The sequence below is a fragment of the Panthera tigris genome, chromosome A2 (genome assembly GCF_018350195.1).
Source record: "Panthera tigris isolate Pti1 chromosome A2, P.tigris_Pti1_mat1.1, whole genome shotgun sequence".
NCBI lineage: Eukaryota > Metazoa > Chordata > Mammalia > Carnivora > Felidae > Panthera > Panthera tigris.
The window spans coordinates 52,060,264-52,082,944 of record NC_056661.1 but is presented as its reverse complement, the minus strand read 5'-3'; the positions used below and the strand labels follow the sequence as shown (position 1 = coordinate 52,082,944).

General features: G+C 42.1%; 1 protein-coding gene across 1 annotated transcript in view; it reads right to left on the bottom strand.

Annotated features, from left to right (window-relative positions):
• Positions 1-22,681, bottom strand: part of SLC6A11 (solute carrier family 6 member 11) — a 133,744-nt gene that overhangs the window by 17,168 nt on the left and 93,895 nt on the right. The window contains exons 7-8 of the mRNA XM_007075526.3: positions 17,051-17,154; positions 11,716-11,840 (exon numbers count right to left, since the gene is read on the bottom strand). Coding sequence (XP_007075588.2) covers positions 11,716-11,840; positions 17,051-17,154 — 229 coding nt within the window. The remainder of the gene's footprint in view (positions 1-11,715; positions 11,841-17,050; positions 17,155-22,681) is intronic.

Sequence of the window (22,681 nt, the reverse complement as noted above, 5' to 3'; positions counted from 1 at the left end):
TCATTTTCTTAATGGTATCTTGTGAAGAACAGAAGTTTTAAAATTTCCACTTGTTTGTTGCTAGCATATTAAAAATACAATAAATTTTTGTTTATTGTCCTTTTATCCCATGGCAATACTAAGTTCACTTATTAATTTTTGTGTGTGACTTTCTTACAATTTTCTATGTGGTCAATCATGCTGTTTATGAGTAAATACAATTTTGATCCTTCCTTTCCAATCTTAATTATTTTTATTTATTTTTCTTGCTTTATTGCACTGTCTAGAAATTCTAGTACCATATGGCATAAAAGCAGAAACAGCATACAGCCTTGCTTTATTTCTGATTTTAGGGGCAAGCATTCAATATTTAATGGCTAGGAAATTAACATTTGTGCAATAACCACAGACCTTTTTTTTTTTTATCTACCAGTTTTTCTCATGTCCTTTTTTCCTATTCTAGTATCTAATTCAGGATTCCACACCATACTTCCTGATTGTATTTCTTTACTCTCCTCCAAATTTGCAATAGTTTCCCAATCTTCTCTTTCATGACCTTGACATTTCAACGAGTACTGGTTATTCTTTTGTGGAATGTTCCTCTGTATGGGTTTGTCTGATGTTTTCTCATTATTAAACAGAGGTTATACAATTTTTTTAAGGTTATGCATTTTTTTTTTTTTTTTTGGCAAGAACATCACAGAAGTGATGCTGTGTCCTTCTCAGTGCATCAGGTTAAAGGGGCACATGATATCTGTAAACTTTAGTACTGGTAATGTTTACCCTGATTACTTGGTTAGGTTGGTGAATGCCAGTTTTCTCCAGTGTAAAGTTACTGTGTTTCCCTTTATAACTGATAAATATCTTGGTGAGGATACTTTGAGATTATGAAACTATCCTGTTTCAAGTAGAACTTTTACCCACTGATTTTAGTATCCATTGGTAGATCTTGCTTGCAACAATAACTCCTTTGAGGTTTGCCTAGTGGACTTTTCTTCATTCCTTCTACATTTATCAATTAGAATTCTTCTGTAAGAAAGAGTGTTCCTTCACACTCATTTATTCAATTTTTATTTATTTCAATGTGGACTCCTGGGTATTCAGTTTATTCTACAGATTACAATCCAATACTATCATTATTAGCTTCTTCAGTTTGGTTCCTGTGTCCTTATGACATGCCTCCGTCCTTTTTCTGAGTACTTCCTTACTTTCTGGCACTACTAAATGTTTCAGCTTATCATGTCTTGCTCCAGCACTAGAATCAACTGTTTCTCCAAAAACCCTGAGTTCCTTTAATTGAAAAATGGTGTTCAGAAATCAAGATCTGGCTTCTGGGTATGTTCGTTGCTACTGGAACATCATTTCTTGCAGGCCCTCTCAGCACACAAAGCTAGGAGACATATGTATGTCTATCTACACATACACACACACACATGTTTCTATATCTAACTGCATATATTTTAAACCCATGAGTCCATCCTGATACCTCCAATTCTAATACAGATCACTATAGCTTCTCCATATTCTTTATGTGTAACTTCTTCCTCAGTGAAAATTCTGTCTCTAATGATCCCTATTGACTTGTTTGTTCAGTCCCCACATACACGTACAATAGTTACAGAATTGCAAACCCACACTCCTGTACTAACAAGAGAACAGTACAGTGATTTTTGTTTTTAGCCTTACAGTGTCCAGTCAAAATACTGTGTCCAGAAATTTACTTAGATTTGGTCTTTTCTTTCCCATTCTCTTCAGTATGGTTACATTTTTTTTATTTGTAATGCAGTTAGGTTCATTTTTTACTGTTTGTATTCCATTTTAATTCCACTCAAAAAAAGGAACTGTTTATTTTGGGTGCTATGTGAAATGTTACTATTACTGTGGTTCTCTAAGAGTCAGAACTAATAGAAATATACTAAGAAGTATTTTTTCCTTTTCATCTTTACTTAATTCCACCCTTCTTTCTATTCCTTGTCCACTCATGCCCTATAGGTAACCATTCTCTTCATTTTTTAGTTTATCCTTTCCATATTTCTTTTGCACAAATGAGCAGACATACTTTCTTACATCTCCTTCTTTCTTATACAATGGGTAGGTATATTTGCTTTTTAAACTTACACACACATTTATCCTTTAAAAAATACTCATAAATTTCCATTTACTTGATTATTTTTATATTGTGAATGACTATTGTATTTTTGCAAAGACTTTTTTAGTATATATGAAGATAATTTTATAATTTATTTCATTTGGGCTATTAATAGGATGTATGATATTACTGGATTTCCTAGCATTACACCAACCTTGCATTATTCCTGGAGTAAATCCTACTTGGATTACCTTCTTTTTAAAATTTTTTTTTAATTATTATTTTTGAGAGAAAGAAAGACAGAGAGCGAACAAGCAGGGAAGGGGCAGAGAGAGAGGGAGCCACAGAATCGGAAGCAGGCTCCAGGCTCTGAGCTCTTAGGACAGAGCCCGATGCAGGGCTCGACCTCACAAACTGCGAGATCATGATCTGAGCTGTAGTCGGCTACCCAACCGGCTGAGCCACCCAGGCGCCCCCCGCTTTATTTTTTTTTACATTTTTTTATTGTTTAGGTATATTACCTTTTTTAATGTGATTTTGGATTCTAATGGTTTGGATTTGGATTTGCTAATATTGTATTTACTATTTTTACATCACTATGCATGAGTGATATTTTGTTTCTTTGCATTGTCTATTTGGTGTAGGTATCAATGTTACTCATGCTTCATATAAATGTTCCTTTCCTTTCCCTCTGGAATAATTTATAGAGCACTGGGATTATCTGGTGCTTGAAGTTTTTGTTGTTGTTGTGTTTATTTATTTATTTAGAGACAGAGAGGGAGGGGGGAGTGTGAGTGGGGGAGGGGAAGAAAGGAAGGGAGAGAGAGAGAACTCCAAGCAGTCCCTGCACTGTCAGCACAGAGCCTTACATGGGGCTTGATCTCATGAACTGTGAGATCATGACCTGAACCAAAATCAACAGTCGGACACTTAACCAACTGAGCCAACCAGGTGCCCTGGATACTTGAAGGTTTGATAGAATTATCTGAGAAGCCATCTGGGCCTAGTGTTGCTTTTTGTCTTGTTTTGTTTTGTTTTGTTTTGTTTTGTTGGTAGGGTAGTTACTCAATAACTTTTTTCCTTCTATGGAAATTGGCTTAGGTTTTCTAAATCAAATGTGGTCAATTGTGGCAATCTGTTTTTTCCCAGGAAAATATTCATTTTATCCAATTTTTCAAATTTATGTGTTGAGAAGACTACAAAGCAGGCTCTTGTGATTTTTTTTTAATTTTTAAATTTTATTTAAATCCAAGTTAGTTAACATATAGTGTAATAATGATTTCAGGAGTAGAATTTAGTGATTCATCACTTACATATAGGGCTCATCCCAACAAGTGCCTTCCTTAATGTCCATCACCCATTTAGCCCATCCCCCCCCCCCCCCACCTCTCCTCCAGCAACTCAGATGTGTTCTCTGTATTGAAGAGTCCCCTTATGGTTTACCTCCCTCTCTCTTTTTACCTTATTTTTCCTTCCTTTCCCCTATGTTCATCTGTTTTGCTTCTTAAATTCCACCAATGAGTGAAATCATATATTTACCTTTCTCTGACTTATTCTGCTTACCATATAAATGTCTTCCACTTCAATGGTTATTTCCCCTTTATCATTTCTTATTTCACTCTTGGTAAGTTCTTTTATTCTTGGCCGTTTGGTAACTTGTATATTTTTAAAAACCCAGAATTTTAATTAGATCTACTGTTTGTAATTATCTACCTATAATTATTTCACTCCTTCCTGCTTTTATCTTTATTATTTCCTTTCCTGTGCTTTCTTTTAGTTCACTTTGCTGTTGTTCTTCTTAATGTAATTAATTTTCATTTTTTCACTTTTATCGATGTGTTTTTAGTATAGTTTTCTCTTATTATCAGTTTATTTCTATCTGTGTCTCCTTGTACCTCCTGCAGTTTTGCTTCATAAAGGTTATTGCTGTATTATTTGGTGCATATATTTTTATGTTGCTGTATCTTTATTATGAATTATAGTTTTTACCATTTAAAAAATGTCCTTTGTAATGCTTAGTGCTTTGGGGCTTGAATTCTACTTTCCCTGATATTGCTGTCATTGTCTATTCCCTTATTTTTAGCTTTTATGAATCACTTTGTTTTAGGTGTATCTCTTATATACAGCATGTATATATCTCTTATATACAGCATATATATAGGTCATGTTTTGTGAGCCAAATTGAAAATCTTTTTCTTTTCTTTTTTAATGTTTATTTTTTTGAGAGAGAGAGAGAGAGAGAGAGAGAGAGAGAGAGAGAGAGAGAGAGAAGGGAGGGGCAGAAAAAGAGGGAGAGACACAGAATCCAAAGCAGGCTCCAGGCTCTAAGCTGTCAGCACAGAGCCCAAAATGGGGCTTGAACCCACAAGCTGTGATAGCATGACCTGAGCCAAAGTCAGACGCCTAACTGACTGAGCCACCCAGGTGCCCTGAAAGTCTTTTTCTTTTAATGAATGGATGAATTAAGGCTACTCACATTTATTGATATGATCAGTCTTAATTTTGACAAAATACTTGGTGGTTATGTGTATTTTTAAATATTTGTTATGTTTCTCTAGGAGTCATGTATTCTTTGTTCTTTTATTTATAAATGTTTTTTGGTATTTAGGAAGGTTTATGTTTTTGTTCTAGTGGTTATCTTTATACTTATTACATCTTTTAAAAATGCCCTTAGACCCTTATAATTTTATTTAAACCTTTACTGCCTGGCTTTCCAGGTCTGCCCCCCCCCCCCCCATATCATTTGACACCATTTATGGTCTACACAACAATGAGCTTTTCTGTTTTCCTTTTGCCTTCTCTCTCCATCTTTTAGGTTGATGATTTCAACTCTGTTAACAGTACACAGCATATTTCTATATTACTCATCTATCTTCTTCCCTACCTTCGTTTTGGTCTTAGATGTGTACTTACATATTTTTGAATGCTTACCATCAGTCTTTTTTCTAAGTTTTCCTAGTTATTCCTGGGTTGGATGAAGCTCACCCCATAGTAGATTCCTCCAAAGGACTTATGAGTGTAGAAGTCTCAAAGTTCTGCTTAATATGGTTTTCCTATAACCTCGACATTTTCCATAGCCTTGATTCACACTTCTTTTTGTAAATTAAAAAAAAAAAAAGATACTGTTTCATAGTTGCCTTTCTTTGTATGTTGGTTTTGAAAACTATGATACCAGTCTAAGTCTTTTGCCCTTTTAAGTTATTTAATCTTTTTTGCCTGGAAGCCTTGAGGATTTTATCTTTATCTTTGAAAGCTAATATCTTTACCAGAATGTCTTGGAGTTGATCAACCTGGGTTAATTTTCATTAGTACCTGAGAAGTCCTTTCAATGTGTAGATTGAGCTCTTTTTCTGTTTCTGAAGAGTCTTCTTGGATTATAGTTTTAAATATTATCGCTGTTCCATTGTTTTATTTTTCTTCTTCAGGGACCCTATAATGTGAATATCTTCTTCTCTGCTGGTCTTCCATTTCTAGTTTTTGGTGGGATCGTTTTTACTTCTTTATGTCATTTTCATTCATCTGGTTGTTTTCCTTCCTTTTTAAAATGTCCCTTTATTCGCCTGAGTGGCTCAGTCGGTTAAGCATCTGACTTCAGCTCAGGTCATGATCTCGCGGTTTGTGAGTTCGAGCGCCGCGTCAGGTTCTGTGCTGGTGGCTCGGAGCCTGGAGCCTGCTTCGGATTCTGTGTCTCCCACCCTCTCTGCCCGTCGCCCACTCACACTTTGTTTCTGTCTCTGTCTCTCAAAAATAAATAAACATTTAAAAAATTTTAATAAAAAATAATAAAATGCCCCTTTATTGAGACCATTCTCCAGTGGACATTTGTAATTTATTCTTCATTTCTGAGATAACTTGGCCTTATCTTTTTTCTCATTTCTTCCCCCCTGAGTTCAATTAACTTTCTCTTCATTTATTCCTGTGCCCTCTTCTCCTATCTGGTAGTTTTTAAATTCCAGGTTCAAGGTTTTTGTTTGTTTTTCTCACATCCTCAGATGCTTCTTTGGACATATTTAATTCTGTCTGGAGTGCTGACTTACAATTTTCCTCTATGTCATGGTTGGTTTCATGGTCATTGATATGTGGGGAGTTTCTATTCCTGATTTTCTGCAGTAGCTCTGTATGGACTTGACTTTTCTCATGTTCATGTTTGTGGGTATTTTATAATATTCCCAACTTAATAGTGCCCTCTTTTGTCAGTACGGCAAAGTCCAGGTACTTTAGCAGCTTTTTGTTTTGAGAGTGGGGAAGGGTGATCTCCCCTTCCCACACCCTGATTTAATGGTTCTCTTTGGTTTTTCAGGACTTTATTTTATCTCCTTTTTTTGGTTTTCCCTTCACCATCGAATCGTCAAAGGGTGCTTCTCCTTTTCTTTTTGCCTTTTTCTCTCCCAGAAGTTCTGTGTTTCAAGTGGTGTCTCCTTTAAATTGTCCTGGTTCCTTTAAATGGCCCCTGTTCCTTGAATTACACATTGAATCCCTTCTCTGTTGTCCCTGCTCAGGGATCTGTCTGGATCTTTTCCAGGTTTTTCAGACTTACAGTGAATTTAATCTTTCTGGGGATTGCTCCAAATCACTCTTAGGTCCCTTCACCAGCCTGTCTTCTGTTTCCCCCATAGTTTTTCTCAGTTTGCTTTTGTTCATCACAAAGCCTTACCAGCTGTGAGGGTGCAGGTGGTAGCAGAAGGGATTATGCACTGAGATTGGTATTTTTTCTTTTTGTTACGGTTATCTGTAGCTTTAATATCTTCTGTCTTTGAGTTATGCAGAGGCATGGTTTTGTATAAAATATATTTTCCCTTCTTGTTTTTTTCTTGTTTGGGAAGGAAATTAGGATACAAGTAGCTATACAGCTCTCATAGTCCTCAGATATTCAGAGGTCTAACATACTCTAATTTTTAAAAGACCCATGTAAGATTGATATTATTTTTTTCTTACATGTTCGGTAGATTTCACCAGTGAAACCATCAGGGCTTCAAGTTTTCTTGGTAGAAAGGTTTTTGATATGAATCCAATGTCTTTTAAAAAGTATAGAGCTATTCAGTGTTTCTATTTCTTCTTGAGTCATTTTGAGTAAATTATATTTTTAAAGGAATTTTCCATTTAATCTACATTATCAAATATATTAGCTTGAAGTTGTTCATAATATTTCCTATTCTCATTTTTAATGTCTGTAGAACTTCATCCCTCTTCTTTCATTCCTGATATTAGTAATTTGTGTTTTCTCTCATTTTTTTTCCTTGATTAGTCTTACTAGGGGATTATAAATTTTGTTGTTTAATACCAAATTTGGCTTTGGAATTTTATTGTGGGTATGTCTTCCCTTTATTATTTGTTTATACTTACTTTGGTTTTAATTTATACTTCTTTTTTTCAGCTTCTTCAGATAGAAACTTTTTTACTTTAAATCCTTCTTTCTAATTAGGCTTTAAAGTTATAAATTTCCCTGTAAGTACTTTAACTGTATCCCACAAGTTTTGATATGTTTTCACTACCATTCAGTTTGAAATACTGTCTTCTTTGGCTCATGGGAAATTTAGAAACATGTTGCTTAATTTACACATACTTAAGGATTTTCTAGGTATATTTTCATTATGGATTCATAATTCAGTGGTAGTCAGAGAATATACCTTGTAATTTCAATCTTTTGAAACCTATTGAGATTTAATTTATGGCCCAATTTATATCCTATCTTGGTGAATATTTCATGTTCATTTGAAAAGAACTGTACTTTGCAGTTGTTCCTTGCAGTGTTTTATAAATGTCAATTAAGCTAAGTTGTTTGACAGTATTCAGATCTCTATGTCTTTATTAATATTTTGTATAGTTGTTTTAACATTAATGAACAAGGGGTGTTAAAATCTCCCACTATGATTGTGAGTTTGTCTATTTTTACTTTTAGTTTGTCAATTTTTGCTTCATGTATTGTATTTTTAAAAGTTTATTTATTTATTTTGAGAGATGGGGAGGGGGGCACAAAGAAAGGGAGAATCCCAGGCAGGGATTCTCCATGTCAGCATGGAGCCTGATGCAGGGTGCAGACCCACGAACTGTGAGATCATGACCTGAGCCAAAATCAAGAATCATACACTCAACCAACTGAGCCACCCAGGCACCACTGCTTCATGTTTTTAAAATCCCTGGCATTAAGTACCAACACATTAAGGATTAGCTATCTTATAAATGAACTGCTCCTTTTATAAACATTATGAAGTGTGCTCCCCATTATCTCTAGTAATACTCTTTGACTTGAAGTCTACTCTAATATTAATATAGCAAAGCCACTTTTCTTATGTTTGTTGTTTACATGGTATTATCTTTTCACTTTGTGTTACACGTTATCTGTGTCTTTAAATTTAAAGCATCTCTTGTCGAAAGCTTATAGTTGAGTCTTGCTCTTTTACTCAGTCTGATAATCTCTGCCTTTTACTTGGAGTATTTGGCTCATTTGCACTTAATATAATTATTGATATAGTTGGGTGTAATTTTACCATTTCATATTTGTTTTACTTTTGTCCCTTTTGAATTTTGTAGGTTTTGTTTTTTTGTTTACTTTGTTGTGTTTTTATTGCCTTCTTTTGGGCTGATGAATATTTTGAAATGCCCAATTGTATTTCATCTAAGCTCTGTAGCTCTACCTCCTATTATTATTTTCTAAGCAGTTAGCCAACAATATGCACCCATAACTCATTAAAGTCTATCTGGAGTTAGCAACATATTACTTAATCCTGCCACCACACATCTGACTCTTTCCACTTCTGATGATCATTCTGACATTTTCTGTCTCAAAATAGAATTCAGGACTTAACCACATCAATAATTATGAAATGAAAAGAGACAGATACTCCAATTAAAAGACATAGATAATCAGACTGAATAAAAAAGCAAGACCCAATTATAAGCTGTCTAAAATCTCAACCTCCAGGAGAAGGTATCTCACAGAAAGTATCACAGAAACAGACCAAGGGACATGTGGGTAAGGGCTTGGGATCATAGCATGACAAAATCTGAGTCCTGTGAGAAGTATATGTTGCCTTTCTGGCTCAGTTTCCAGGTATTCTGGGACATCCCATTGAGCATTCTGCCATCTAATTAGGTATTTTCCAAAAATCACTCATCAGAAAGCAAGCCCAGGTCCTTCCGAGCAAGGTGAGGTGGCTACACACTCACTTAAAACTTGCAATTTCTCCATATGGCAGATGTTCCCAAGGAGAATCTTAGCCTGACCCATATGCCCAACCAAGGGCACAGAGCAGATTTACCGGCTGGATACCAGGAGCAACACAGGAAGGTGAGCCAGAAAAGGCTAGAGCCAGGTTGTAACACCTATGAGCTATGTGACCTTGGGTGAACCACTTGAGGCTCTGAGGTACGGGGTCCATATCTCAATGGGCATGATAAAACCTAGGGCTGTTTATGTGAACAGTGCCCCCTGCAGTTGTGCAGAGCCTGTTCTGTACAGCCACAAGTGGAAGCCCGGACAAAGCCTACCCTGCAGAGGTGCTGTGAGAATTTCGTGAGGTAGACTATGAAACACAACCACCCCAGAGCCTGACAAACGAGACACAGTAAATCCATTATGGTCCATCCATCCAGTGGAATACCACAGAGCCATGAAAACTCTTGATTGAGATCTCTGTTTACTGAGGCACAAAGTTCCTCATGCTTTATTGTGAAGGGGGAAATGTAGTCTACTGAATACCAGGGGTAATTTGATCTGATTTCCATCAACACACATATGGATATGTAGGCATGGAAAATGCCATGACAGGAAAAACCCAAAATGTTGTTTGATTTGGAGTGCAGCGTTTTTCCTTTGTTAAGATTTCCACATTTTTCTAACATGAATATGCTTTCAATTTGAAATTAGAAAAAAAAATAATAAAATTTATTTTTAGTTGGCTCTTTTCCTTTCTATGAATCCTCTCTGAACTCCATCTATAAAATGGAAATAATGACAAAAAGAGAAAACATAATGCTGCAGATATCTTATCCCACTGCACACCTAAGGCAGAAATTAGGACATTCATTTTATAGAGGAGGAAATGAATTCTTGGAGTGGGCAGTGCTCCCATATAGAAGGTAACACTCTTTCCTTACAGGGCTGTCTGTGGTTTGATGCCAGGAAGGAACATGGGTGTTTGGTCAAGGGTCAGGTGCCCACAGTGGGCAGTAGGATGGCATGGTCAGAGCATGGGCTCTGGAGCCAGAGGGCCTGTATTAAATCCCAGCCCTGTCCCTTCCAGCTTGTGTAATCTTGGTTGAGTGACTTCACCTCTCTGAGCCTCAGCTTCCTTATCTGTAAAACAGGGGTAGCTTCTTTACAGAGTAAGCACTTGATGAGTGAGAGCTTTGGTCAGATTAATATCCTCTAGGCTAGCTCTGGCATCCTGATTTCAGCAGGGATGGTCTGTCTGTCCTCAATCTCTCTCTCTCTCTCTCTCTCTCTCACTCACTCACTCACTCTCTGACATACATTATCCAGAGGAAGGTGGACCCTGAGTGGTCACGGAGCAAAGCTTTGCAACCACGTTCCTGCTCTGATGTCCATATCCACCACCTTGCCCAGCTTGGTGGGTTAGAGGGGTGCTTCCTGATCTATGTGTGCCACATAAAAAGGATACTGTGGACCAACATTTTCCACAGAGGCAATGTGGCTCCCACAAGTGCTTGGGGGTGGTCACAATAAATGGGGGCATGACTTGCACTGAGTAGATGGAGGCCAGAAAGGCTAAGCAACCTGTGCTGCTCTTGACAAACTGTTCTACTACACATTCTTGTAGGTGAAAAACTTATTTAGACTTAACTGAGTTTAGAACCTAACCATTTGTCATGAGAACACAAACTATTTTCATACTTTTTAACACACATTTTCCTAGAATTCAAACACCATGTAGATTGTGAATCACAACCATGTAAATTCACCATTTTGTGTCATCGCCTCAGCAACAATAACTCTGCTTGTAGTGTGTTTGATACAAACACATCTATCTATACTTAAGAATGTCACACTCAGTGATTCTACATCTAAAAGAGGGAAAGGGAGAGAGGTTCTCTAAGCAGAGAGAACGGTATGTGCAAAGACCCTGTGGTGGGAGGGAGCAAGTGACGTTGCAAAAGCAGATCACTGCAGTGGGGCAGCATGAGCACGGGGGGGATGATGTTGGGGGTGAGGCTACAAAGGCTGGGCGACACGGGGCCTTGGGGCCATGCTTAGAATCCACTACTATGAGAAGTAAAGAAGAGCTTTTCACCAGAGATGGACATACTCAGATCTGCATTTTGAAAGAAATCAATCTACACATGGAATAGAAGGGGCAATAGTGGAGGCTAGGAGGCCTGTGAAAGGTTCCTGCGATCATCCAGGTGAGCGGTGATGGTGGTCTGGGCTGGTGGGGAGACAGTGTAGCTGGGGGAAAGTACATGAAGTGGAGCAACACTGAGGAGGCAGAAGCTATACAACCCGAGGACGTCTTGGATATGGAAATGAGGAGGTGTCAAGGTTTTTCTCCCGTGATCCTGGTTTGAGGATGGATGGCGGGCCACCTCCTAAGACCTGAATCCAGGAGGAGAATGAGCTGAGGAGGCAGATCATACTTGTGCTATGACCTTCAATCACCCGAGGCCTCCCTCGCCTTTGGCGAACTTACCTGACTCTGCCACCTCGGCAATGGGCACCCCCTGCTCGTATGCCATGAAGCCCAGGACTGAGAAGATGGCAAAGCCAGCCACAAAGCTGGTGCCACTGTTCAGGCAACACAGCATGATGCAGTCCCTGTGGGGAAGCAGCGAGAGGGGCTGAGGTCAGAGTGGGCGGAACAGGTGCCCTGCTTGAACATTCTGTGTGAGCACCACCGCCAATCCTGTGGGGCAGGCAGGGCAGGGTGGGCACAGACAGCCCCATTTGTCTGATGAAGCCCTGGTGGTTCAGAGAGGTTAGGTGGCTGGCTCACAGTCACACAGCTTCTCCTGCATTTTTAGAAGATAAGGTGGGTCATGAACCAGACGCATGGAAGAGGGATGGGAGGGAAGAAAGCCTGGCAAGTGAGAAAATGCCCTAGTGAGAACATAGTTGGAGACAAAGCAACACTCCTCCAAATCCCCAGAAGGAAACAAAACCAGGGAAATGACAGAGGAGTGATTTCCTGGGAGCCCAAGGAGGGCCGGAGAGGCCTCTGAGAAATGGCTCCTTCTCAGGGGAGCATCCACAGACTTTACACTGGCAGCTCCCAGCAGCTTCAGGAGGAAACACCCTCCCAAAGGTCAAGCTTCTTGCCAGGCTGTTTACTGGAGCAGAGCCTCACTGGCCTCACTGAAGTCCCTATGAGGCAGCAGCCCCTCCCAGGTTGGATCCCGCATGGAGGGATTACAGGAGCAGTGACTGTCTCTTGCCCTTGGGAGGGGCTTACCAGTAAAGAAGCACCAGCATAAAGCTGCAACCAGGAGAAATCGGAGTACAAACGACTGGGTTTTGTCAAGATGAAAACACAACCCTCAAGCCCCGGCCTCTCCTACCTCAGGCACTGCATCCTCACGGGGCCAAGTCAGGGAATCGGCCTCCCCGGATCTCAGCTGCTGCCAGCATGTGCCAGGAAGTTAGGCTTATGACACGCGCGATGCCCCATTTTACAGGGAGGAGCTCCCAAGTGGCCTGTCCAGCCATTTGTCTGGGGTACGATGCGCCTGGGGCGTCCCTGTGGTGGTGCTGGTGGGCTGCCTCTGGTCACACCCTAGCAGGTCTAGTCCCCTCGTCCCATGGTGCTTTCCCATGGCCGGCCAGCTAGTGCTGCCTACAGCAGTAAGAACTTCCTCGTGTGTGTTCAACCAAAACCAGCCTTCTCTGGTGAGTTTTAGTTCTGCCCTCCCTAACCGCCTGCAGCTCCTTCAGCTTTGGCAGATCTGAAGATAGTGGCCCGATATCCCCTTTGGGTTTTCGGTTCCCTCAGTTAACTGCCCCAGTTCCTTTACCAGTTGTTCATCCGGCTTGTGATCTGTAATCCACTCCAGCTGGCCCAGCCCCTCTTCAAATGCCATATCCAGGACTGAGTGCTCGACTCAAGAACACAGCAGGGCTCTCACCTCCTCTTCTCCGGACAGCCTGCCTTTTGTAATGTAACCAAGGGCTACACTAATGTTGGTGACTTGTGACACCCAGCTGCCTTGCAATGACTCTGAGAATCAAGGGCACATTGGAGTAGGCATTACCCTGGGGGTCAGGAGACGTGGGCCCTACTTCCCCCTGCAGTATCTTCTCTCTGGACCTGACCTCCCCATGGGACAAAGTGCTTAAGAACAGGGTTTCTTGGGCCTTATGACAAATTATGTAATTTTCCAGCAAGTAGTCATCTCCCCCTACCTTCTTCCTTGGGTTCAAGTATGCTTCCCCACTGACTTTGGGCTTAGCCACATGACTTTCTTTGGTCACAGGATATTAGCAGATGTGATACAAACAGAGGCTTCAGATAACACTTAGGTGATTGAACTTGCCCTTTATGCCTTCTGTGACTTGCCATGAGAGGAACTGCCTCAGGGGAGCTGCCGTCCTCATAGTCTGCACCCCACGATGTACACACATGAAGCAGACTTGAGCCTGCCCTGGGTCCTGGGGCTGAATCCAACCAATTCACAGCCTGCGGGAGAGCTTGCCCAGTTGTCCAGGAGACTTGAGAGTAATAAAAGCAAATGCTTGTCATGTTAAACCACTGAGATCATGGGGATGTTTGTTACACAGCATTACTGTAGCAGTCAGTGACTGATTACAGGTCTCTTTAAATAACTCTTCTGGCACTGTGGATGTAGGCTGGGCTGGCAGACCTGAAGACTATCTGCAAGCCTGATATCTCTCCTCTTTTTTTTAAATGTCTGTCTGTTTGTTTGTTTGTTTATTTATTTATGAGAGAGAGAGACAGAGAGAGAGACAGAGAGATAAAGAGGGGCAGAGAGAGAGGGAGACAGAAGATTCCAAGTGGGCTCTGCACTGACAGCAGAGAGCCTGATGTGGGACTCAAACCCATGAACCGAACCATTAGATCATGACCTGAGCTGAAGTCAGATGCTCAACCGACTGAGCCACCCAGGCGTCCCAGATTTCTCTCCTCTTAAAAGGAAATACAGCTCAGTCAAGGTAAGGGGAGATTTATCCCTACGGTTGGGGTAAAACTGCTCTTCATGCCTATTTCCTGACCCTGCCTTATCAAACAGTGGGAAATAAGGGGGTCCTGAGGAAAGCACTTTCTCTATATCCTCTCTATTCTGGAAATCTCCTGTATAATTTGAATCTGCAATGTACCTAGTCCTGTGCTATGGTTTCTTGAACATCGTGTCACTGAATCTTGAGGCTCAGGGAGGAGAATCACCTACTCAAGGTCTCAGTGGCATCTTGGGATGAGGTTGGGATGTGTGTCCATTTGTCTCAGATGCTAAAACCCATGCTTTTTCCAGGAGCTACACAAAAACAATGCCCCCTAAGAATTAAGACTTTCAGATCCTGACTTGTGGACAGTTATCTGTGGGCACTCATGTGGTTGTTGAAAAACAAATATCCCTTATTGCAAACTCCCCATCTGTCCCCAGGGAACTCTTGAGTGAGTTCCTCATGCCACAGAAGGACAGAGAAGCACTAAGCAGACCTGAGGTCCCTTCCAGCCCTGCATCCCACCCCTTGGCCCTCAGAGCACTCACACCTTTTAAGCAGAAGGAGCTTAGCAGCCTGTGTTCTGAAGTGAGGATTTTCCCCGCCTGGTTTGCTGCATTTCCCATCCCTCTAATTCCTTCCTGCAGGGCACCTTCTAGGTGAAAAGCTTATGTAACAAGCGCTTTAAAGTTGGCAGGAGCTGAGCTGGGCTTTGAAGACCTCCAGAAGCTATTAGGCTGTCAGAAGGGAGGGTACTAATTTACTCCCTCTGAGTTGGGAAGACCTGTTCGCAGAGAAATGGAAGTAAAATGGGCCTTCAGATGTTGCAACATCCCCTGGGGGATTTTCTTTCTTCTGCTGCCTCTTGGATGGGACAGCAGAAGAGATCTGTGGTGGCCAGCATATCTTACCCACACGCTCGGTGGGGGAGACGGTTGTAGGACACGGCCCGAAGACAGGGCAGTCTTGGCCAAATCCTTGTCAGCTACAGATGTTGGGAAAGAACTGGCCATCCCTGTTGCTGAGGAATAGGGGTGCAGGAACTAGAAAGCCCTGAGTTCAACGCCACGTTCCACCACTGGTAATAATGAACATGAGCAAGTGACTTATTTGGGGGCCTCAGTTTCCTCATCTGTGTAACAGATGGCTCCTTCCCTGCTTCCTGACACACTGGGCAGCACTGTAGTAGGCTCAAGGGATGGTGGCCAACAAGAACTAGCTTGTGTCCTCATGGAGCTGACAGCCGGGCAGTGGCCAAGTGATTTCTGCAGTGTCCTGCACAGAGGGCTGGTCTAAGTCAGTAGTCACACTGGCATGGTGACAGCTGTGTGCAGACAGCATTCTTCTCCAACATCCCAAGTGGCTCACACTCAACCCCGACCAGAGGACTGCCATGCTGTTCTCCCTGCCCCGTGCCTTTCTCTTCCTGTCCATGGTTACTGTTTTGCATTGTGGCTGACAGAGTGCTTTGCCTCTCACCCCCAACACCCACCTCCCCACGAACGCCTGGAAGGTAGAAAGGATCGTATGGACAACCTGGCGTGGTCTTCTGCCTCTCCAGCATCCTTCTGCCGAGCCATACCCAATACCTCTCTGCCCAAGGGCCCCCAGGAACAACAGAACTTGCTGCCTAATGGCACACTGGATTCCACAATGGCTTTTCCTTACAGCATGCTGGACCTGGCCACTTTCACTTCCTCAGTGCCTCCATTTCCCCAACTTACAAAATCTGTAGACCGAGGCTGTGCCATTCCTGTGTGTTATCTCCTAAGGTACCAATGCTGGTGTCTTGCACTCAGCAGACACGCAATGCACATGGTTTTAATGAATGGGTTAATAAAGCAATCACAAAGCTAGCTTTCAGAGAGATGTGGCAGGGCCCTGGGATGGAAAAATGGGAGACCTCAGGCAGAGTCCAGGCTCTACTGTGTACAGCTGACGGGCGTCACTTCCGTGAGCCTCCCTTCCCCCATCTCAAAGATGGGATAATATGGGAGGGACTTTTATCATGCCAAAAGTTCTTTCAAATGCACGATCTCCCTTGAGCCACATAGCAACCAAATTGTGTGGTTATTAAATACAAGTCTCCTGAAGAGCCACCTACTATGACCAGGAGTTGAATTCAGGGGTACAAAGACCTCAGCAAACAGACCATTGGCTAGAATCCAGAGTGCCAATTTCCCTTCTGCCATGCACTGCTTGGTGACCTTGAGTGGGTTCCTGGCCCTCGGTGGGTCTCAGCCTCACAGTAGAAATCAGGCTGCAGGCATGAGAAGCCAGGCAGCCAGGGTCAGACAGCCTCAGGCTCACCTCCCAACCTGGGCAATTCCCTTCCCAGTTCTGGGTGTGGGCACATGCAGGAGGCCAGGCAGGGAGGCCGAGGGGTAACATGGGGTACTAGTCATTCCAGATGGGACAGGATAGGACCCTAAAATCAAGTGAGAAGGGGCAAGAAGCAGGGTTCTGAATAGAAGGCAGAAGAACAAAGCTCGCACTGTCAGAAGACCTGAGTTCAAGTCCCAGTTTTGCCACTTACTAGCGATGTGACCTTGGGCAAGTCACTTACCTGCCCTGGGATAAATCTTTGCCACACAGGGTGGGATGGGGGCCTGAATAAGACTCCTGGGGTGGATTCACATTCAGTCTGCAACACACTCTGATCACATTCCTTATTTTCCTAGCTCCTCAAGTGGCCCGCTCTTTGATCCTGGGGCAGGGAGAGGCCGAGAAACAGACTGCCTGTCTTGTCCTGGCCCTGCAAGGCAGGAAGACGAATGTGACCTAGCCTGACAGTGTGGAGCTCTTGGGGTCTGGTGGAGGTTTGGGGTTTGGCAGGGCCACAAAATGCTCACCTGTAGCAGTTGTTGTTATAATTGTTATAACTTCCCAGAGCAGTCAGGCAACCCAGGCAGATGGCATAGGAGAAAAAGATCTGTGTCCCAGCATCTACCCAGACCTGCAGGAAGGCACAAAGAGGTCAGCATAAAGAGAAGTCAGATGAGTGATGGCCCTGTTCTCTGAAATCCCCCACCCACACCTTACCATCCAAAAAGTCTAGACGGAGAAACAAACGAACTTCCTAAACTTCTCAGGAACGTGTTTTAGAAGTTCTGTTATTGGGGACTGCTTCATTAAATATACATGTCCTTAATTAATTCCAGAATCTTCCAGAGGTTATGGGTAACAGTTCGCTGAACAGCAAGAATTTGGATGTTTAGGTCCCTGCTCCAGCTTGTGTGACCTTGGAAAAGCTACTTAACCTCTCTGAGGCTTAGTCTCCTCATCCGCGAAGTGGGGAATGAACTTCCCTCTTAGGATTGTCAAGAGGATTTGTGTGATACGGAATGGAAGCTCCTGGGACCCAGCTCATAAGGCAAGTCATATTTAAGCCAAATTGAGTGACTTCTTATCTTTGTGATTAAGATTACCATGAGAAAACTGTCACAGGATTCTGCCCATGAGAAAATATTTGCATAGCTGATCTGAGCATAAGAGGTGGCAGGGAAGGGGTAGGAGAAGGGGGAGGCCCACCTGTATCTTTCACCTTTCAAAAACAGATGCATTTTAGGCTTCTTCTGTGGTACTTAATGGAAACTACTTTCTTAGTTTCCAGGCTCCTCTCTGACAAAAACTGCTGTTGACAGCATGAGACGCACACCGGGAGTTACAATGGCTTTTCTAACATGTTTCCCCAGGCTCTCTGTGAGCCCAGCTCCAAGGAAAATCTAGAGCTAAAAGCCAAATGCAGCCGATGATGCTGATGGTTGAGAATAGGGTGCCATCTAGAGAACAAGGCTTTGCACTAAATACAAATACTAGCTACATTTACCGAGCACTTGTTATGTGCTGGGCACGGGGGCTGAGCCCTTTGAGCATTAGGGCATTTGAATATTCACAGCATCCCTACGTGATAAGTGCTATTATTTATAGCTGAGGAAAGGGAGGAACAGAGAAGTTGAGCAATTTATTCAAGACCACACAGCTGGGAATGGCAGAGGCAAGTCTATGGAGACCCACATCTAGAGATACATACTTAACCAATCCCAGAATTTCAGAAGTCCTCTGGGATAATCTCCCACCCAAGACTCTCTTCTGAGTACTCCTGACTATTAGAATAGTCTCTGTTTGATGACTGCTAGTGACAGGAAACTCACTATATCCTGATGTGGCCCTTTCTTCTTTAGAGAGTTCTGACCATGAGAACATTTCTTAAAATGAGAGGAAGTCCCCCTTCCTGAAGGTTCCTAGTTCTGGAGCCATCCAGACCACACCTTCCTCTTCTATGCAGTAGCACTTTAGAGATTTGGAGAAAGCACCAGTGCCCCTTGGATCCTAGAACTCATCCTTCTCCAGGCAAAATCTCTTATTTCTTCTCTCAGGGATTTGATTACAACAGTACAGGTCACTCTACCCTGGATTTGCTGGAGTGTGTTAATCATTCAGCAAATACTTATTAAAATTAAAGATCTTAATCTTAGGCTGCTTCTCAACCTAAGAAATGAATACATTTTTTCCCTCACTGGAGTGTCCTGGAGCTAAATGAGCATCTCAAGGAGAGTCCTTTTCATGCAGTGTGTGTGTGTGTGTGTGTGTGTGTGTGTGTGTGTGTGTGTGTGTAGAGCAGGGGTGCCAGTATAACAGAGTGGACTGAGACACGGGGAAGAGGAAATGGAAAGAGTGAATATAACAAGAGCTTTTTCAAGAAATTTTGCCTCCAAAGGGAGTTGGAAGATAGGTAGTGGAAAGGGAATTGAGGGAGAATTTTTTTTTAATGGTAGAAACTCAAGGATGCTTAAATGTTGATAGGGAGGGTCCAGTGCAGACACAAATGTTAAAGATTTAGGAGAGAAATGGATGCATTTTTAAGTCCTCCCGCTCTGCCTCAGTTCCCCTATTTGCTACGTCAGTGGATTTTCTTTACCCAAATCCAGGGTAGTGACCTTACTGAGTCATCAAATCCCCAAGAAGGAAAGAGAGGTATTTTGCCTGGAGGAGGGAGAGTTCTAGGGTCCAAGGGCAGGGGTGCTTTCTCTGAATCTCTAAGACCAGTAGTAAATCATACAGAGAGGTAAAACACAGAACAGCTGCTGCCCCAGGAAACCGAAGACCAGATCACAGGAGCTACCCAGTGGGACTCCTGGCACTCTATCAAGCACAGCTCCTCTGGTACCTCACTCTTGCCTGTAATGCCTCTGCAAATTAGATGTCCCTGTACCCAGCCCCTTTTCTGTCCTCTGGCAGACTGTACAGAACTGCTTGAGAAAAACTGCCAGACTTGTGGGAAATCTAGTTTGTCCATCATGACTGAGCTCCATGGCCACTGGTTCCTCTCCACCCAGAACATGGTAAACAAGCTCTCTGTGACTTTGAAAACACCGGAGAGCTTTCTATCCACACACCCTGAAGATGTAACCCCCAAAGAATGACTTTCACTTATGGGGAATTTTCCCTGCAGTCTGTGCATTGAGCACATCAGCACTAAAACAGACATCTGCTGGTTTTGCCCACCCAGCATCCATCTCCCCCTTTCAGGTAACAGCTCCCCAGTTTTCCTTTGGGAAACCACCTCTTCTCTACTGGGAGGTAGCTTCAGAGATGGTCACATGACCCAGGCCTGGCCAGTCAAAGCATTTCTCTTGACCACAGTGATTGATTCAGAGATGAGCATATGATGCAAGCCAAGACAATTAAACTCAATCCTGGGACTTTTACTGAAGCTACTGCAAATGGGATACCTTCTTTTCTCCTAGAGATGCTAAGCTTGTAATTCCTGGGGGTCATCACTGAACATGAGGGAATAGCCTGCCCGAGAATAAAACCAACGCAGAGGAAAGCAGAGTTTAGAGCAAAGAAAGACTGATATTGATGATATGACTTGAGTACCTGGATCCAGTTATGCCTGAAATGGAGGCCTACCCTAGAACATTGCACTTTCAGAGGCCTATAAATTCCTCTCTTTTTAAAAATGTTTACTTATTTATTTTTGAGAGACAGAGAAAGAGAGAGAGCACACAAGCAGGGGAGGGGCAGAGAGAGAGAGAGAGGGAGACAGAATCTGAAGCAGGCTCCAGACTCTGAGCTGTCAGCACACAGCCTGACACAGGGCTCAAACCCACGAACTGTGAGATCATGACCTGAGCCGAAATCAGACGTTCAACCAACTGAGCCATCCATCTAGGTGGATGGGGCACTGCCTAGGTGCCCCAAATTCCTCTTTTCCTTAAGTCAACTTGAACTGGATTGCTGTCACTTCAAACTCAAAGAATTCTGACTAGTAGCAACATTAAGTGCTTAGAAAAGCCCAGGGGATATAAGCCCAAATCCTTCAATCAATCCTAAATTACTGGTAAACCAGCATTTACTGAGTGCCTTCTGTATGCAGAACCCTGTGCCAGAACCTGAAAGAAATACTGTACAGTTACATATAGCACTTCATCTTTGTCTGCAGATGAGATAAGCTGAAACATTCAGAGCACAAGGTAGCCAGTACCTAGGAGTGGTCGATGGTGGTGAGGGTGGGGGAAGGATAATTAACGTGCTAGGGCAATCAGAGAAGTTGTGCTTAAAGGCACACCTTTAAAGACAAGAAAGATGGGGGAGGACATTTTGGGTCTGGAGGTTCATGTGACAGGGGGATGTTTTCTCAAACAACTTTTCCTTCTTGCTCCCCTATCTCCAAGGTAAAATGCCTGTCATTGTTATTCTGGTGGTTACCATCAAATTCATGCCTCTATACAATTCCCTTAGTTCCCCCCTCTTTGTGACACTGTGTGTTGCTTCCCAACTATGAGGAATATTGAAATTGAAATTAGTCAGTAGTCTCAGTTTATTTTTCTTCCCTTTCCTCTAGCAACTAAATAGAAGAAATATTCATTGGTTTCCAGTTGATAGGTAAAAGCAACATGCGAACTTATCCTATCTTCCATATACATACTCCACCGTTTCCCAACTTTAAATTTTGTTCCGTAAGAGCATGATCACAATGTACAGCCATTACATATTATATTGTCTCTGTGACAGGCACGATTCAGTGTGAGCTCTACAGGTGACTATTAATTTAATGCTTACTCCAGCCCTTATGATAATACCTCTCCTGTCAGTTTGGCTGCCGGTAGCCTGTTCTCTAGTAAGTCCCTCAGGCAAGGCTCATGAGAAGTAAGATTTCCTGGCTTCTTGTATGTTCGTAATAGTTGGCTGATGGCTTTCATACTTGAACGTCAGTATGGCTGCATATAATATCCTTGGCTCTCTTTTTCTTTTCCAGAGCATCTTAAATACATTGCATAGTTTTCCCCTGGCACAGAGTGAAATGTAGAAAAGCCTGAATCCATTCTTCTCACTTAACTCTTTTTGTTTGAATGACCGACATTCAGGTGTTTTTTTTTTCTCTCTCTTTAACGTTCAGTCATTTTTATTAGAATAGGTCTTAATGTTGACTAGTCTGGGTTGATTTTCCTAGGCTTCTGATATACTTTTTCAAGATAAAGTTCAAGTCTTCTCTTTTATTTCAGGAAAAAAGAATCCCTGAATTATTGTTTTTAGTATTTATTTTCTTCCACTGCTTTGGGTTTCTTCTTGGCATACTCATGTATACGTTGGATCTTTTTTTTATATCACTTTTTCTTTTATTCTTTAAATTATCTCTTCATTTCTGACTTTATTTTTTTTACTTTCCTCTTTTCCATCCCCTATTTACCTTATGATATTACCCATGATGTCTATTCACCTCTTTAGTCCTTCTATTTAGTTATTCCTCCCAAAATGTTTTGCCTTTCTTAAGCAGTACCTCCTGACAGCCTTATTTTCAAATGTTCTTTCTGTCTAACAATTTCACCTATGCTGTTGTTTTATCACACCTGTTGGTTCTTCATTTCTTTCAGCTTGTTTTGAAATATTAAGTTTTAGCATTCAGCTGTTTTGTGGGCTTGTCTGTGGAATGCATACATTATCTATAGGAATACTATTATGTTCACAATTCTTTTTCTTATAATAGCTTTGTATGGGATTTGACATGATTCTTTTCTGTTGTTCATGTGTAGGGCAGACACATTTTCTTGTCCTCTTAGGAGGAGATTTTCTTGTGTAGAGGAATGGGGGGATAGATGATCCAGGGTAGATTTTCTAGCCTCATAGTTACCTCTTCTGTTATTATCAAACAGTCTTGAAAACTATGACTGTGCAGACAGTACATTCTGAAATTACTGTTCTCTGTTCCCTTCCCCTACTCTTATGCCAAATTTCTCTTTTTGTTTCCTCTAGTGTCACTGATCTGCTCAATTTGGATTCTGCTTCTAGTGGTTTCTCCCCAGGGTGGTGTTCTCTCTGGCTATGGAGCCTCAGCTGCTTGGTCCTTAGAGTTCCCAGGGCCCAGACCTCATGCTCGAGCTTCCCAAAGCCTTCCCACATTCACCTATAGCTTGGGGCCCACATATATTCCTCTAGTTTTGGCTGACCTTCTTCTCTATTTTTTATTTATTTTTTAG